This window comes from Delphinapterus leucas, chromosome 21, assembly GCF_059928025.1.
Source record: "Delphinapterus leucas isolate spDelLeu-1000000601 "Yukka" chromosome 21, BTC_Dleu_Yukka2, whole genome shotgun sequence".
NCBI classification, from domain to species: domain Eukaryota; kingdom Metazoa; phylum Chordata; class Mammalia; order Artiodactyla; family Monodontidae; genus Delphinapterus; species Delphinapterus leucas.
Window position 1 is genome coordinate 13,692,100 of NC_143149.1, and position 19,596 is coordinate 13,711,695.

At 39.5% G+C, this 19,596-nt stretch overlaps 1 protein-coding gene across 2 annotated transcripts in view; it reads right to left on the reverse strand.

Annotated features, from left to right (window-relative positions):
* PDLIM3 (PDZ and LIM domain 3) overlaps window positions 1-19,262 on the reverse strand; it is a 33,578-nt gene extending 14,316 nt beyond the window's left edge. The window contains exons 1-3 of one of the 2 annotated variants that reach the window (XM_022571019.2): window positions 18,426-19,262; window positions 9,470-9,621; window positions 7,745-7,829 (exon numbers count right to left, since the gene is read on the reverse strand). In XM_022571019.2, coding sequence (XP_022426727.1) covers window positions 7,745-7,829; window positions 9,470-9,621; window positions 18,426-18,518 — 330 coding nt within the window. In that variant the 5' untranslated portion in view covers window positions 18,519-19,262. The remainder of the gene's footprint in view (window positions 1-7,744; window positions 7,830-9,469; window positions 9,622-18,425) is intronic. The other variant, XM_022571018.2, reaches the window with a different exon arrangement.
* Window positions 19,263-19,596: the final 334 nt, after the last annotated feature.

Here is a 19,596-nt window from a genome sequence, read left to right on the forward strand (position 1 = left end):
CTCTTGTTAATCAAGGTTTCTTTACCACTACGAGATTAATGGCCAGGTTAAGGGAGGACTGCATTCGCCGTGAACTTTACATGTGCTGTAATCACCCACCAGATGTTCAGGTGGAAAGGAACTGACCTTATTTGAAATATTATAAAATAATTTGAATATTATACCTCTTGTCTGCTCCCTACTGACTTCTACATCTAGAGCTTTTAAGAAATTCTCATAAGACTCATTTGAATCCAGAAATTTTGTGTCAGAAGTGAGATTTTTGGCTTAGAAAATTATTCTACTTAACATTTTCTTAAGTAGAACTTACATATGCTTTCTCTTCTAGTAATATCTTAAAATTTCCCCCATTTTAGAAAACGGGAGAATAAAACAATCAGAAAGGGAGTGAGCATTTATGAATAACTGTACTGAATCATTATAACTAATCCAAGTTTTTTTCTTAATTCCTACAACAAACAAAATTCTTAATTTGCATTAAGATATAACCTTAAATTTAGAAAAAATAATAGGAATTAAAAGACTTTCCTTATGAAAGCAGGAATAGCATTTATAGAAAACCCTCCCTTTCTATTGTGATGATTTCATGTTGTGCGTTCATGTTTACTCTAATCCCAGAAAGACTTAAGTCAGCAATTTAGAGAGAGCTAATTTATATGATTCACAAAAGGATTTTCACTTCATTGCTTTGGGAAAAGGACCAAACGTCACTCCTAAACCTGGGTGTGAAACATGCCTGAATGATCGGAAACTCTGTATTACTGTCTTCTAATGTAGGAATCACGTTTTCCAGTTTTTATACAGATTTATAATTTTGTAAAGTTCATTAAACTTTTTTTTTCTTCTAAGCAACAGAAGAAAACCAAAAGGGAATGCTGAAATACACACAAGCTGATTCTCTTTCCAAATCTTTTCATTTGGCAGAATTAGTAAGATCGGTCTTTACAATATTTTTGCTCACACATTCACATCAACTTCCTTTACTTTTGACTGTGCCACCAGTGTTTTCACACGGTACAAACATTTATGATTATTTGGAATGGTTAATGGAGACTCTTTTGATTAAAAGAATAAAAAGGTCTTGTAATATTCGTATCATTTTTTTTTTCTTGTCATTGTAGGTGAGTAAGGTGTGGGATGGTGCTTTTAAGAAAAGAGATTGTATTCCTCTCTTAGGGGTGGAACCACAGTTTTGCATGGTGATTCCAGAGAACACCAATGACTTCCTTTAGAGACCCAAGCAGCACACCGCTTCCTTTTGGTTCTCCTGAGCAGGCAGTTGTCGCACACACTCCCTATTCCCCCATCTAGGCCTGTTGGCAAAGCCCACTTAAAAAATAGTTATGACAAGGCAAATGGGGTGCAGCTTGAAATACTAGCCCTGCAGCGTCTTTGACTCCAGCTGCCCTAAATCTCATGGTACCTGAAAATCTGTGATGTGGTAAAGAGGAGCTTTTCTCTCAAGAACACTGGGCAGCAAAATTTAACAGCCTCCTGAACTTGAAAAGAAGGTCTGAGTTGAATACAAAGCCTGTGATTCTATAGTATGATTGAATTGACTAATATCTTATTGATTCAGTTTTTTTATCTCCAGAATAATGACTCACTGCCTAGAAGTTGGTTGGGTGACAATGTAGTTGCTGATATAAGATAGCAGAATGACTGAAACAGCCAAATATGGCTTTAGAAAAATGCTGAATCCCAGAACATGTGAAAATGTGTGCAAACATTTATATACTGGTACAATCTGATTGCTTTGGCTGATTTAATAATGAATTTGGAGTGGCTGTGTTTTATGATTAACCATTATGATTAGCTGTTATTATGGCATGAAAAAAGTGAATGGCAAATAATCGTAAGTAATGACAATGGCCATGATTCAAGCCTTTGCTTCTCTTTTGGATATGAAAGAAGACAGAAGACTAATTGCCTAATTTAGTTACGGTGGACTATAAATTTATCTCTCAGTTTCATTAAAAGAGTGAATCAGGAAGTACTGAAGGAATCAAGCTGTGTGGAATTTAGCTTTTGTTTTTTTTTTTTAAACTGAGAGTGATATGCCTTAAAGATCTTGGTATATAGAATTGAATTTACAAAAATTAGGAAAAATAATGGGATGGCTTTATGGGGGAAAAAATCTCTGCCCTTATTTCTTCTGTCTTAAAATTATAAATAAACATGGCTGGCAACTGTCCTATAAATGAGGCATCTTCTCTGAAAATATTTGTGCAATAATAATCTCTAGTAGTACTTCCAAAAAGCAGCACATAAGTTAATTAGCTCCAAGCTTTTTCTTTGCCATTTTCAGTTTTAGTTACATATTGCAAAAGTCACAAAAGTGTAATTTGTTAAAATAAAACAGTAAAACTCTATTTTCCACTCAGATCATAAAAGGAAGTGTTTCTAATACAGGCTTCAAACATTTGTATTTAGCTTTTGCAAAGCATTAGTTTATGGGCTGCTGTAGTCATTCCAAAAAAAGCACAATGAAGTGTATACACTAAAGGTAAACAAAATATTTAAATATGGCACGGAAAGGCAACATTCTATCCAAGTCTTACATCATTGTTGATGGTCAAACAGAATCAAAAGACAAAACCAATGGGAAGTTTGCTATTCCACTTTAATTCCTTTTTATATTTTCCTGGAAAATCATTAGTAATGGAAAATACTAGTAAAAAAAATTATGTAGCAGTTAATAGAGTCCAGCTCTTGTGTTTATTCTACTCAGACAAAAGCATCTAAATGATTCTTATGTCTTAAGAATTCAACAAATAATCATTGCAGTTAATTAGATTTTTAAATATTATTTTTAACTGTTAGGAGCTCATATTAAGGAGTAATATTCTGAATTAATGGAATGCTAGAGCTGCCAGAATCAAAGCTAAGTAACTTGACAGAGATCCGCTGCCTTTGGGAGAATATGCACCTCTTGACAGCAGTCTCCCACGTCCTTGAAATGACCTCAGCAATGATGTCATTCTAAGACAGTTCACCTTTCAGTTTCTTACTTGGATAAACATTCGGTCTGAGAACTGAGACAAAAACCAGCTCCAACAGATACAACATGTTTGATACATGTGTGATAATATACAGATCTATTTATTTATAAGAAAAAAATGCCTGTGAAATGAGGGAAACTATGTCAAGTGATCATATATTTGATCAAGCCACACTGAGTAAATGATGATATTTTATCGTGTTTGGAATTTATGAACAATCCCTGCCCCCCTCCTCATGCTCACCCCTTAAATGAAAAATAAAGCCACCCTTATAATTATTTTTTCTTCAGTGATCTGTTTCAAGTGTTCCCCATATCTCACTGGGGAAGAGTTTGGGGAACTGGGGATTTTATGAAAATTTGTCTTGTTGTAGGCTGCCGTCCAGTTATGAAAACATTGTAGAATAAAGTTATTTCATGAAAATATGACAATTTCAACCCATACCCCACTTGATTGTGCATATAGTATGTCTTTATTATCAAATCTTTTATGGAAAGGATGCAATCCTTTCTCATTTAGAGAACAGCATTTTTATTTCCGAAAAGCATCTTTCCTGCCTTGTGGTAACTGCATTATAATTTTGAATTGTTCAGCGAATATTAAACAAAGATGAGGGTAATGTTTTATTGGAGAATATAAGCTTTGAAGAAGGACAGAGAACTCTAGCACATACCTTTTCTCTAGAGCAATGCACTGTATAGAAAAATGCACCTGCTCATAGTCCGTGTTCAGGACTGTCTGGAAGGAGTTTATCCAATGGCCAGGGGTTGATCTAAACAACCTCTAAAGTTTCTTTTAAGCCTAAGATTCGAGTCTAAATTCATAAAACCAAAATTTAGCTATTTAATAATAGCACGGAAACATGGAAAAATCTAGATATTAAAATTTTATATCATTATTGCTATAACTGTGTCAGAAAAAGTCCCCAAAGCCTAAACCTATTCCTAGGGGAAAAAAATGGAAAAAATACACTAACATTTTATTATTTGTGGCTGTACTCGGATGGTAGGATGTAATGGTTTTTTTTTTTCCCCCAATGACTATATATTGCTTTTAAAATGCAAAATAGTATTTAAGTCCAATAGCAAAGGTCGGATAACTTAAAATAGAAGTTTGACTTGGGTTGAGAAACAAGAGCTCAAATATTGTATTGCTCAACAGCATTTTACTATTCATATAAGACGGCATTTTATTTTACTTTATTTTTTTGGCCGCACCACGTGGCTTGTGGGGTCCTAGTTTCCCGACCAGAGATTGAACCCGGGCCCTTGGCTGTGAGAGCACGGAGTCCTAACCACTGGAGTGCCAGGGAATCCCCTCATATACGATGGCGTTTTAAACATTCAACGGTATTTGTTTTTCAGACTGACACACCTTTGTTGTCCAGAAGGGGTTGCTTTATTTGTAGAAAGAAAAGACATCTCTTTGCATAGCTTTGTATTAATTAAAAAAAAAAAAAAAGAATACAAACATAACCACAGTTTAGCCTTTCTCCAATCTCAGCCTACAAGTTACATTCACTGTTTGATATTTATCAGTGCATTTTGTTCTAGTTTGTGCTATAGGATTTTCAGATAGGAGAGGTTATGCTGAAATTTAGCTATATTTTGTGGGGAATGTCCTGAAGTGCCAAGTCATGTGAACTGGTCATGCATAAATCTGGCCTGAGGTTCATAGGGGTAGGAATATTTTGGTCCTTTAGGGGAAGAACTGAAATGGTCCTTATCTCTGAGCCCTTCAAACACCCACCTCTTGGAGAGGGTGCAAGTAAGAAATTAGTCATGACTCAAACTAATGGAATGTTCAAAAGCTCCATCTGACTGACTTCTGTAGCCCTTAACCCAATTTTCACCTTTTTATTTTTTAAACCTATCTCATTCTTTATCTTTTCCCCCTTTGCAGTATCATAAATATCCATACTGTCTGACCCCAAAATTCAGGACACATGGGCTAATAAATGATTGACAAGAGGCCAGAGTATTTAAAATCTGGATTATCTTTTAAAATTAATTCTCAGAATAACCAAAGTCATAAATTAATACTCCTAGATCTGCAAAAGGGGCCTCTTCTAGAGCAAAGCTCAGACAATTGCCTTGAAAACTCCAATTCTGGAGAGATGTTAGCAAAACACAGGCTCCAATCATGCATGCTCTAAGCTCACCCCGTGCTGAATAAAATACGTACTTGCTGAGTCACCCACATGCCAGAGTGGGCGCTGCAACATGATCAGGGATCACTGGAGATTTGGTACTTTTGTCAAATATGTGTAGTTGGTCCCATATCTTAGCATCTCGTATTGATGAAACCGGGTTTCAAAAATTAGGAGAAATTGTGAATGGAAATGTGAAAAAGGGTGCAGTACAATTTTGGACGTGTACTCTATATCAGGGGTCCCCAGTCCCCAGGCCGCCGACCAGTACCTGTTAGGAACTGGGCCGCACAGCAGGAGGTGAGCGGCGGATGTGCGAGCGAAGCTTCGTCTGCCGCTGCCTATCGCTCGCATTACCGCCTGAAGCATCCCCACCCCGGCCCCGCCGTCCGTGGAAAAATTGTCTTCCACGAAACTGGTCCCTGGTGCCAAAAAGGTTGGGGACCGCTGCTCTGTATGGAAAAAGGAAACTCAGAATTCTGTGCGGTTTGTCCTAGTGATGATGAGAGATTGGGGAGGTCAATATATGCGTATACATGAGCCTTAAATTTCCCTTTTCTGTCTTTTAAAGCACCACGTGATCTCTTTCTCGTGTGTTGCCTCTTAAATGATGAGTTGATGAGGGTTGCAGGAGGCAGGTAGGCTTGGGCATTCCTGCCAAGGGCTGTCTACAGGTGACAGCTCTGCCTGGAGAACTTTGTTCTTATTCTTCCTGCAGTCTTTCTTCTATCAGGAAGATGTCGATTAGAGACATTATTCGCCCACCCACCTTGGATGTTGGGGTAAGCACCATCAGCGTGCAGAGCGCTTCTCACCACATTGATTACCTGTCTCGTCCATTTTACCTTTTACTCACCTACCCTGAAGAGCGGCACTCTTACCTGACCTAAATATCCCCCTCAGATTTCGTGATTTCTTTGCCTCGTGTGCAGCCCCTGGGGGTGGCAGTAGAACACCAGTCTGAGAGTTGGTTCCCAGGACTGCGGTGTTCGAATGAAGTTTATCTTTAGGGCCTCCAGTTCCTTTCATTCACTTGTCAGCTATTTAGTGAGCACCTGCTGTGTGCCATGCCTGGGGGACTCAGAGCAAGGAGAACAGACACAGTGGTTCCGCCTTCATGAATATTCCATATATCCTGCTCACTCCCTTTGGGGCCTGTTTTCTCCTCCTTTTGCTTTTAGTGATTTTTAGGCTCAGGCTCTACCTTCCCTCCAATCAAAAGCCTAGGACAAGGATCTAACAAACTCATTCCCTCTAAAAGTTAAACTACTTAGTATGTTTTTTTCTCCTGGGGTTGGGGTGGGGTATTTATTTTAACTGAAAATGAGGTTTTGATCCAAAGTAATTTGTAATGACCCTTGGATAGTGATGAGGAAGACATCACTGGTCTCCAGGAAGCTCTGTGCCGCCGTCTATCTCACTGTCAAGAAAGGCCAGGAGGCCTTCTGATCACAGGCTGGTGGGAGGGGTGCCATGCCCAACGATAATGAGAGCACCCACTTAAGTGAATATCTCTGAGAGCACTTCACTGTGCCAAGTTCTTTTTCTATATTATTTTATTTAAATCTTTAGAAGCTCTATGAGACACATGTACATATGGACTCTCCATGTTTTTACCAAGAGTAAAATGAATGGGGGCTTATGGGGGTAAATGGAAAACTTGAAGGACAAATTCAGGAGTTGATGGTCCTGAAAGGGGAAATCTTGCTGAAGCATAGATTATAAATATACTTTCAGTTCGTTTTCATTAGATGTATAGAAAAACTACTCTTTGGGAATACCTAATCAGTTTAGTAGGGATACTTGTTTAAAAAGGGATATTCGATTTATATATCTCTGTCTCATTAAACTTGGGGAGCTGCTGACCAAGCAGAGGTTCTAAAATCCTTTCCTTGATTACATTTCCCATATAGCACAATTGAGGGTTGGTCTAATTGCAGTTTTTTGGAGGTTTTGAAAGTAGACATGGATAAGCATCAGATTATTAGATTAATTTAGCTCATTATATAGAGTTGCCTGAAGGGAAAATCCTTTATCTTTTGTAATTCAGCAGCCCAGGCAGCATATCATCATGATTACATAATGCAAAACTCTTCTCCTAGAGTAAACTTAATTATAGAATGCCAGAACTGATAATTAAAGAAGGATGTAACATAAGAGCTGGGTGAAGACCTTGAGGAATTGAAGTTCACAGTAACTATTAGATTAGAGACACCTGTTTCAAATGGTTGACCCTATTTTTGTTTTGCTTTGTGTTAACATCTTAAATTTCTTGGATTACCTCATGGTCATTTGGCAGATGTCCATCATAAAAAATGAAAAAGTAAGTGGACTATACATAGATATAGCTGACTTTTTCCTGATGAGAACATATTTGTCTTTTAACAAGGTGTTTGCCTAGGCATACTTCTCTTTCTTTCTTGATGTAAGAAGACACAGATAATATAAATTAATCTCGGAGAGTAAAGACAACCACTTCATCGGGTGGCTTATTCCAGTTTTTTTAATATTTGCCACTTTTCCCTCTTGGAAGGTATCCACATCATTTAAAAGGAAACATAATGTGAACATTATTTACTCCCAAAATTCATACCTGTGGTTCTGATTCTAAGTTGATTTTGAAAGGATGAGCCTTTCCATCTTCAGTTACCTGTGGAGACCATAAGCGAGTTTCCGCCCTGTAAATAAAACAACGTTTGTAAACCCCAAATTCTAATGGTACTTCCAGTTTTAGTATACTTTAATTTCCTATGTTTCTGAAAATACTAACAAACCCTTGATACTTTGAGCAAAAACAATATTCCTTGCTCATTATCCTGTATTGTCTTATTGAATTAGTCTTATGTTTTTAGTGTACTTCTGGGAAGACTTGAATGGATCAAAATTGCTTGGAGGACCGCTATGGACTGAATGTTTGTGTCCTCGCCCCACACCCCAGGTTCAAATGTTGAAATCCTAATCCCCAGTGTGATGGCCTTTGGGAGGTAATTAGGGTTAGATTAAATCATTAGAGTAGGGCTCTCATGGTGGGATTAATGACCTTATGAAAAGAAGAGGCATGAGATCTCTTCCCTCTCTGTGTGAATGCACCAAAGAAGGCCATGTGAGGACGTAACCAGGAAGCGGGCTCTCACCGAGAACCCAACCATGCTGGCTCCCTGACCTTGGACTTCCAGCCTCCATAACTATGAGAAGTAAATGTTTGTTGCTTAAGCCACCCAGCCTATGGGATTTGATTGTAGCAACCTGAACTAAGGCGAGGACATTGTACAGTGTCTGGAGAAAGTGGGTCTCCAGTGCTTGTGGGAAGCAGTACAGGACAGGGAGATTCTGGAGGCACACCCTGCAGATGACCACAGGACAAACTGGATCCCTAGATCTCCTCAACTTCCTTCCTGTCCTACCTGGGGCACCACAGGAGGCAGTGAATGAGTTGTCAGGTGGATTTGCTGTTGGCATCAAGGAAATGTGCTTTGCCCAACGCTTCTCATGTATCTACTTGGGATCATGTGGCTCCTACGGGACTATGTGCTTGACAGGAACACAGGTTATGCAGAGATAGGGAAAGAGTCAATTTCACCTCGTGAAATGGCAGATTGGCTGACTGATTGTACCTTTGGACCACAGCAGGGAAAATTGTGAATACAACAGCAAGAGGATAAACACACATGCTAACAGCCACTATAACAAATCATTATTTTCACAATTCAGTTTCGGATCACGAGTCTGATGGCAATAGATCAATTTCCTAATGTTGTTTTTGGTCAGAAATGTCTCATTGTCTAAAACCTTCATGTACATGTACCCTCTCATACCTTGTGGGATTCTTCTGGGCTGAGTTCAGTACAAAACAGCCAATAGCATACAGGATATTAGCAACCAGATTTTAACAAGATCACATCTTGGCAAGCACGAGATTCTTTTAGGAGCATCTCTAAATTCCACTCCATGTTCTCTACCGTGTTTAGAACAGCAGTATAACTGGACATGCTGTTCGGTGTTTATGTGGCCAATACCTTAAATGGTTCTATTTTCATGGTCAACTAACTGCGTTAGTACAGGAAAAAAGTTATTTTAGCCTCTTTCATTATTCTGACATTCCAGAGGATTCTTTTTAGAAATCCTTTGTTAACAGCTACTAGATTGACTGACTTCAGTGAAGAACAGACCAAAGTGGCTGATACATTAAAAAAAAAGCCAGTCAAAATTCTGGGTCCTGTGACACTCCTTCTCACTGGGAAGATGAAATCATTTATACTTCTGGTTCAGGTTCTTCCACAAAACAGATCAAATTTTAACACCATTAATTAAAGAGCACCTGTCGATTTTGAGACACAGCTGGTGTGCTGCTGCTTTAATCCTGTCCTGTGCATCAGCATGAGTCATGGACTCAGTACCGAAGCCATCAATAGCCAGGATGACATCTCCGGGACACAGGTTGGCAGCTGCCGCCTTGCTTCCTGGAGTAATCTGGAAGAGATCATCGCACGTTTAAAATCAACACCCTGCAGCATCTTGAGTTTTGTGCCCAACGTTTATATTTCACCTTGGTGACATTTTAAATGCTTCACTGGGCAGGACATATTAAATCTCACTTAAAATAACTCTTAATTGATCAGTTGTGCTACCTCTATTTTCCCATTATGTGAAATAATTTTGTTTCTTACTAACCACATTTCCTCCATCATGACATCTCTGATTCTCTTTTAAAACATCTTCCATAACTCCCTGTTTGGATCATATTTTCTTTGCTTTAAAGAAAATCATTTGTTTCTTAGGATTTTTTGTCACCCAGAACTCTCTATTTGGGAATAGAACTTTACTACATCTGGGGAGCCTTAATATTTGAACTGAAACTACTTTAGCATCCCTATAATGCGCCTGGGATATAGAAAGCTGGAAAGAGAATCACTCTTGTATTAACAAGAAGCAGCCAGATAATATGCAAAATTATGACTTTTCGTGGACTCTTCAGAGAGCCGAAGTTGCAGGGCAACCAACTAGCTTGGAATCTAAGGGAAGACGGGAGTCTCCGAGGAAAGACAAGCATGGGCTCACCTGTACCAGAGCATGGAGGAAGATGGGGCCAAATGTACTAGTTGCTAAGAAGAGTTTAGCTAAAATTATGAACAAATTGCTAAAGGCCAAGTATGAGTTAAGCATTGAGAGTCTAGAACCCGTGGGAACCACAGATACAAGAGAAGTTTGTATCTACTCACAGTCTCTCCTCCATGAATGAAGAACAGATGGAACAAATAGAAAACAACTAACAAGATGGTAGCTTTGAATTAAACCATACCAATAATTACATTATATGTAAATGGCCTAAAAACACATCACGTTCTGTTTTTTAACAGAGTTTGTCAAACTAGGTAAAAGAAAAAAAACGCAAGATCTAACCTTATGCCGTCTACCAGAAATCCACGTGGGTTTCTTTTTTGGAGGGGAGGTGGGGAATGATATGAGAAATGATATGGGGGGAAATGATATGAGAAATGATATGAGAAAAATATGGTTGTTAAATGTTTAGAAAGTGGCATATCTGAAATTATTTCAGATATTTCAAATTATTTCAACAAAACCATGTTGAGTATACAGTTAAAGGCGATGATTGTTCTGATGGCTATACCTACTCCCAGTTTTTCTGGGTAAGTCCCAACTATTTACAACTGCCTAATAGTCCTCACCTGGTCTCACCCTGCCTGTTTCTCTAACATCATCTCACACCATTCTCACTCCCCCCCCCCTCCCAATCCACTGCTCTACAGCTAGTCCGATTTCCTTTTAATTCCTCAAATAGGCCAAGCTTGCACCCTCTTCTGGGCTTTGTGCACACTGTTAACTTGCTCCTGAAATGCTTCCCCCGACCCTTCACCCGGTTGCTTCTTCTCCTCCTTTTGGTTTAGGCTTAAATGTCATGTTCTCAGAGAGACCTCCCCAGACATCTGAGGTAGTTTCTCCAGCCCCCTCCCCACTGTTACACCCTATTGTCTTCTTTTATGAAGACAGTTTGTACTTTCATGTTTGTTTATTTACTTGTGTAGTGTCTGTTTTCCCAACTGGAAGTTCTTGAGGATATCGATAATATTATGTATATTCCTAATGCTTCACAGTGTATACTCAGTGTTTGGAATTGATGAATAATTACTTGAAAACTGAATGAAATGGACATTTAACTCAGAACTTGTGAAACAAAAATAACTAGTCCTTATATACCCAAAGATTATGGCTATTAATGTCAACCTGTCATTGTTCCTTTTGCAAGTTCCCACTGTTTAGATCAGAATAATATGTAGAACTTGACTTAAACCTCAAACTGCTCCAGGAATAAACTAGATCGTTCCTAATGTTTAACTTGAGGATCAGTCATTAATTCATTTTTCGTCTCTTTGCTTAATCTAGTCATCAATTCGATTTAAGTGGCTCTAAGAGAGATCCAAGATTCATATAAATGAATAAAATTGCTAAAATGACAAATTCTCGTGGGTCCTAGATCTTCAGTCTCATCACTAAAGTGTTTATTGTACTCATTTCATGTCTGTGATCACCTCACTGTAGCAATCATGATAATTTCCAGAAGGGACAGATGATGGGGGCTGGGTGAGGACAACTGGAGATCATTATATCTCAGCTTTTAGGAGGCATTTCGTAGATGTTTTTCCATTTAGAAATTCTCCCACACTCAGAACTGTTAGAAGAATAAAAGTTTCCATCCCCAGTGTGACTTGTAGTGCTAAAAATAACCTCAAACTTTTAATTTTCTCTAGCTATAGTTCATCAAAATCAGTACCATCTATTTTTAAACTTCTAAGACCAAAATGCTTTTCTTTGAGTTAAAACATGAGAAAGCATGGCTCAATGTGTTTGCTTTTAAAGCCTCACCTAGCTTTTCTAATATACTTTAATTTGCTTTATATATAATACTCGATCTAGGTTTAGAAGAGCCTAACATTATTTCTTAGCTCTGGTTCAGATGAGTGGAAGGTAGGGTTGTATGTATCTGTCTATATAAATTTTAAACGGAGATATCTGGGGTGCTGAACTTAGATACTGAATATTACTAAATGTTATTAACAACGTTAATATGGAAGTTAATAACTATTTTATATTTATGCAAAGTATTACATTTGCAAAGCTCTTTCTAATAACTCTCACCATTACAACTCTAAGACAGTCCGGACAAAGAAGACTGCTTCTCTTTTTCAGAGAACCTGTGGCTTCTCACTAAGGTGGTTGCAGTTGAACAGCTATGTCACCAGCGGTTTCATTAGCTAAATAGGAAAAGTGGTCGATAGTGGTGCCAGAACCAACTTCTGACTTTGCGTTCAACCTGGCGGTGATGTCCTGGGCCCTCCACATTAGGATTTGATAGGAAAGAAAAGAATCTGTAGAGAAATGGATGAGAGACAAGGAGAAAACACGATCCTTCACTTCTTAGTTCTCAAATTCAGCTAGGGTAGTGATCAGCAAATGGCCACTAAACTGGCCTGGCTTTTGTAAGTTAAACTATCTGTTTAATCATAAGAATGTATTATTTTCCAGCATGACTTTATATTATTTCTTTGTAGTTTATTTATATTACTTTATATTATTGCTCACAGTTTATTTTTAACATTTTCCCAAATGATGAGGAGAGAGAGCTAAAATGAGGCAAAGAGTTTTTCAGTGGATTCTTCATTTTTCAGTTTCATTAGGGTCTCAAATTTCAAAAGCATTCGAGAGATCATGGGAAATAGTACTGCTGTCAATCACTTAGCACATCTTTTCTAACTTGTCTGATTAGAAGGATCACCGAGCATCTTTGCTTAACATAAAGATTCCAGTCCAATCCAGATGCCTGGAATCACGAAACAGAAGCTGTAGCAGAGGAACTAGGGAATTTGTGTTTTTAACAAGTCCCTTAAGATGATTTCTTTTTCACATCAACCTATTACTTGGGTTTATTTGGAAAAAACTAACTTAAATCACAGGTAAAGCATCTATCAATGTCCTATTAACTGTGGGAAACGTGAGGGAAGTCCAGAATATCGCCCTGGTGGGATTTCTATATTAAGAATAAAAATGGTTGAAATAGTTATGGAGAAAGACAAGTATATACGGAAGGGCTGTCCTGTGGGGCCTGGATCTAAATAATAAGAAATCCCATTATTCAGTTGTTCTCCATGGCCTACAAATAAACTTCAGTACCTCACCACCTGGCATCCAAAGCCCTCCAGCACCTGGCTGCAGTCTACATTTCTAGTCCAATCAGTATCTCTGCAAGTAGCGCCTGGGCATGGGCATGTTCAACTTATCTGGGTGAGGCTCATGTGCAGCCACAGGTGAGAACTATTATGGTGGTGTTATACTGTTGGTATTGGTATCTTTTAAGATGAGAAAACTGTTGCTCAGAAAGTATAAGAAACTTGCTTAGGGTCTCACACATCCAGTGAAAATTTGAAATTCCTCGTGGGTCTGTCTAACTCTATAGCTCAAGCTCCTCCACTATCCTAAAATGCCACCCCTGCAGGTACTCTCTCTCCCCTGACTCCGCCCATCTCTTTGGCCATACTTTTTTCATGGAATCCTGGACAAGTTGTATCATGGTAGTTTGTGTTCATGTCTCTTCTGCTGATAACATGAACTTCTCAGGGGAGTAGAAACCCATTAAGTGATGACTGTATCCCGCACAGTGCCTTCCACATAAAATACCTTCTGCACTTAGTAGGTTCTTGTGGGATGTATGAATGTTGGGAACAGATGAACCAGTGCTCCTGTGCAGACACGTCTTTGTCAAAACACAATTAAGTACAGTCACCCCTCTGAATCCGTGGGTTCCGCATCCAGGATTCAACCAACCGAGGGTTGAAAATATTTGAAAAAAAATTCCAGGGAGTTCCAAAAAGCAAAACTTGAATTTGCCACATGTTGGCAACTATTTACATAGCATTTACATTGTGTTAGGTATTAGAAATAATCTAGAGATGATTTAAAGTATAGGGGAGGATGTACCTAGGTTATATGCAAATACCATTTTATATAAGAGACTTGAGCATCCTGGGGTTTTGGTATCATTGGGGGGGGGTTGGGGGCATAGAGGAGTGGGCATCCTGGAACCAATCCCTCAAGGATAACGAGGGCTACCTGGAAAAAGACTGTATTCGACTGTAAACATTTCTTTCTAAAAGTTCAAATTTCAAATATAATTTATATTAAAGTACTATTCAGTGTTAAAGCCTACAAAACTTAAGAATACACTAACATTTTCTATGTTGGCACCCAAGTCCATACATAGCATTCTCGGTTAACAGTGATCTTGATCCTGGGTGTGGTCTGTATAGAAAGGAGGGAAGAGGAACTGAGTGGGAAGGGACATGGTGGCATGAGATGTGTACAGTAGTTTTACATCGTGTACACAAAAGAAGCTTGTGCTTTATTCCAAATTGGACCATTTATGAAAACAAACCATCTGTAACTTGGCTGTGATAGTAGATCCACCTTCTGGGTGGTCCAAACGTTTAAGAAAGAAAGACACCCCTTAGAACCTTCTTGCCAGAAAAAAAACAGCTGCTCGCTTAGAGATGTGAACCTTAAACTTTATTCTGTGAAATGCCTAGGCCAGTTGTATATGGTGTTTGCAGTAGCAACGCCCTGCTGCAGGCTGAACAACTGAAACTTAAATTCATATTGCACGAAGTAGAGCACACCCTTGCCTAGAAACCGCTTTCCTACAAATCGTGTCACAACCAATGGCTCAAAAAAGTTTTTGAGATTGTCTGGTGTTTGATTTACCTTACTTCTCATGTTTTTTATGATACAAAGTTTCACCCAGCTGATTAATTGGATGGTAAACAATTGTAGGGTGGGGACCCTTTGTCCTAATTTTGTGAATTATAATTTCAGCTGATGGAGGGAATTACTTTGTAAATCCTGCCCCCAGCAGAGGGTGGAGCAGAGGACCACGGTCTAAGGAGCATTTCTATAATCTCCTTTTGTAGAGTGTGAGGAAGGGAGGGGAGGGCGTTGCTTGTAGGACAAAAATTGATTTAATTGACTCGAGGACTATATCTCATTCATGGGACTTTTTGTGGTGTTAAGTGCAGGCATTGGCATTTTCATTCTTTGTATGCTTAAGAACTTATGTAAAACAGACAAATCAATTAACAGTAAAACAGTTCCCCTTTGTTGTGGAATACTTCTGAGGACACAGTTTGCACCTATTATGAAAATAAATTTATGTCAAAAGTGAACAATTTATTCACTCATATTATGTCTATTTGTATTCTGTGACCTGTATGAGGTACTAGACACTGTACTTGGCACTGAACAGCCCCCATATTTGCCAGTTGTTGCCCTGAGGGGGGAGCATTCCATCTGTGGGATACAGATGTACTCAACCATCTGTGGTACAAGGCATGTTATAAGGAGAGGTTGTAGGTCAAGAGCTACAGTAATTAAATGGATGAAATGATGACTGCTCGAAGAAGGCTGGAGAAGTAGTATTTGAATAGGTTTCCACAGGCACAGAGGACAGTGGAGTGGGTGGGGAAGAGAATTCTGGAGAAAAATGATAGCAGGGGCAACGCCATGTTACAGAAATCATAAGTGGTCCAGAGTATGGGCACCACTACCTGTTTATGGAGTGAGAGGAGGAAAGGAGAGAGGAAATGAACTTGAAAACTTGAGCTGGGAGAGAGGGTGAAAGCCATGAATTTCATGCTACAGACCACACATTTTATTCTCTATAAACTGTGGATGCCACTGAAGGATTTTTAAGAATGGGGAAGATAGGAGCAAGGAGCAACCATCTCAAAGATGGCTGGTAAGAATATGCAGGGTGAATTGGAGAGGGGAGACAACAGCTAGGTGTGAAATTAGGAAACCTTGCCTGGGGACAGCGGTAGAAAAAAAGGAAAGTGGTAGATCTGAAAGATGTAGCATCAGTAGGACCAGGGGATGAGTTGCATGGCACAAAACGCCTGTTTGGAAATATCTGTACAATAAGCAGCATCTTTCACGTGTGTGGGCTTCAGGACACAGGCTTTGGAGGCAGGTCGACCTGCGTCAAATTCTGCCCTGCCGCTTGTGGTCATCGACAGGTTAATGAATCTCTTGAAGCCCCACTCTTTTCATCTGCAGAAAGGGATATTACTGCTACTACTCTGATAGGATTCGTGTGAGATCTAAGTGAGTGCATATATAGGGCTTAGAAGAGTGCATAGCAGGCAACAGAGTATACTAACACACACACAGTCTCATTCACTACCTTTTAACACAGTATAAAAATATTAATAGAATTATTCTACTACCTAATTACAACACTGATAGTTATGTTTGTGTAATATTTTTTAGTCTTTTTTCCAAATGAGTTTTAGTATTCTTATAATTTCAGTGGAAATACTCTCAATTAGGTGTTCACTAAGGCAAAAAAGTTCACATGAACGTGTTTTCATTTATTCAACAAGAATCTATTTATGTGAATGGCTTTGGGTACACTTGGAATACAAAAGAGTTTAGTTCACCCGCTCTCCTTGAGTTAAATTAAAGAGAAAAGCCGTAGTCAAATGAAATTATCAGATGTGTTCGTGCACTGTTATTGAACCAAGGGTCAATATGAGTGATACAAATTAGTTATGAGTTAAAAATTCAAACGGAATTGGCTTCCCAAACAATAACTGTCATCAGATCGAATATATTTACCGATAGCTCCTGCAGTCAACTGCAAAATGTTAAGTTCTGCTTTGAAATAAACACTGTTTATAATGTCAACAACTCAACATTTCAAACATAAGATTAATCATATTGACATGTTCCACAGTAATAGTGAGATATTTCTTTTATAAATCACTGACAGGATTTCTGTGACAAAATTATTCCTTTAAGGTTTAATATAAATACGGTTTATCCTTTGTAAGGATTCAAGAGCTTATTTCATTTAATATAAACAAATGAACACTATACTTCAGAAACTTTAAAAATATTTCATCGTAGAGCTAATGCAAACTGTTTCCTTTGGTGAATCCATAAAAGGCATTGCTTGGCTCAGGTCACTGAACCATTTTCTGCCTAATTTACTTAGGAACATTTTTGGGGTATGTTAAGTTTTCATGTCTCATATGAAAACACATGTCAGATATGTTTATATGTTTTCAAAAAATGTAAAACAAAGCTTGAAATGTTCCATGGTATGCATCTGTTCCATGGATACATGTTTTGAGATATTTTTAAAAGCCATTCATTCTTAGAACTTGTAAGTAGAACAGAATTTAAAAAGTATTACCTTGTTCAAAGCCTATGTGAGGATATCAGATTATAAGGTATACATTTATAAAATATAGTTTAAGCAGTAAGGAACAAAATAAAGCATAGTAAAGGTATAAATATTCTGAAAGTTTATGTTTTAAAATTTGGTTTAATAGGCCTTATATGTGATCATTGAAATAATAATAATTTTCTGTTAAGACAAACACATGTTGGAAAAAAGGTCAACTAGACCAACTAGACATTTACTGACGACAGATCCTGAAGTATCCATTTCCTTTTTTCTTAATTAGACAATACTTTAGAGAATATTAAATAAGGAAAGCTTGACTTTGATGGTCAAGTATTCAGAGTTATTAGGCTGAGGATGGTTCTCCATCAGGTAAACGAAACTATCTGACACATTTTCTTTGTAGTTTGAGTTGTAGATGATGATTTCTAAGCCAAGTTCCAGCTTTGGAAAATATTTATTCAAAATGCCTGGAAACCTAGGAATACAGATTAGTGACATTGCCCCTGTCTGGGCTGATATGAGCGCCTCCAACTTGGCCAGCCGAGGTCTTGCCCTGCGAACAGCGCCCTGCTGAAGTTTTCCTCCAGACAGGGAAAGCGCTCAGTTGCCTGTCTCTCTCCAAAAAACAGCCACCACTGTCTCTCCTTCTCTGGACCCCATCTCATTTGTTATTGAAAGGAGACCCGGAGGGGAGGGCGAGAAGGCAGCCCACCTCGCAGCCTCGCATTCTCTGATCACAGGGAAACCACGCCGTCCGTTCTTCTCTCCTCTCTCCTCGGAAAGTTGCTGGAGGCCAACAGGTTGCAGACAGAGACCATTGGAACTGACTGGATTAATTCTCTAAGCTGCTCTGCATCCTCCAGACCTAGTTTGCCAAGGTGCTGCCCTCCCTCGAACCGTGAACCCGAAGCCGAGGCCCCACCCAGCGCACCCCAGTGCCTCGCTGGCCACTCTTCTCTCCAGGGGGGCCCGCGGCACGCCAGAGTCCCCGACTTGCAGCAGAAGAACGGAAAACACCTACCCTGGTGATGATCAAAGGCTGGTTGAAGTCTACGCCCCCCGAGAGTCTGAAGCCCCAGGGCGCAGGGCCCGGCAGGACCACGTTTTGGGGCATGGTGCCTCCTGGCACGGCCTTTCTGGGGCGGGGGCACAACGAGTGTCCCCGAGCGGAACAGCCCACTCTGCTCCTGGGGCAGTGTCCTCGCCGGACCGCGGCCGGGGAGCTTTATCCCCGCTCCCGAGTGACGTCACTGGCCTCCCCTCGTCCCTCCCTCCTCCCACCAAGGAGAGCTCCAACTTTGGAAGAAAGAGACGCGCCAGACCCGCGGGAGTTTACAGACGCGCACAGGGCCGGCGCAGCCTCCCAGACCTCTCCGGCGGACGCTGAAGGAGGCTTCGGGTTACAACTCCCACCACTCTCTCTCTTTTTAACATCTTTATTGGAGTATAATTGCTTTACAATGGTGTGTTAGTTTCTGCTTTATAACAAAGTGAATCAGCTATACATATATCCCCCCATATCTCCTCCCTCTTGCGTCTCCCTCCCATCCTCCCTATCCCACCCCTCTAGGTGGTCACAAAGCACAGAGCTGATCTCCCTGTGCTATGCGGCTGCTTCCCACTAGCTAGCTATTTTACATTTGGTAGTGTATGTATGTCCATGCCACTCTCTCACTTGGTCCCAGCTTACCCTTCCCCCTCCCCGTGTCCTCAAGTCCATACCCTACGTCTGCATCTCTATTCCTGTCCTGCTCCTAGGTTCTTCATAACCATTTTTTAATAGATTCCATATATATGTGTTAGCATACGGTATTTGTTTTTCTCTTTCTGACTTACTTCACTCTGTATGACAGACTCTAGGTCCATCCACCTCACTACAAATAACTCAGTTTCATTTCTTTTAATGGCTGAGTAATATTCCATTGTATATATGTGCCACATCTTCTTTATCCATTCATCTGTTGATGGACACTTAGGTTGCTTCCATGTCCTGGCTATTGTAAATAGTGCTGCAATGGACATTGTGGTACATGACTCTTTTTGAATTATGGTTTTCTCAGGGTATATGCCCAGTAGTGGGATTGCTGGGTCATATGTAGTTCTATTTTTAGTTTTTTAAGGAACCTCTATACTGTTCTCCATAGTGGCTGTATCAATTTACATTCCCACCAACAGTGCAAGAGGGTTCCCTT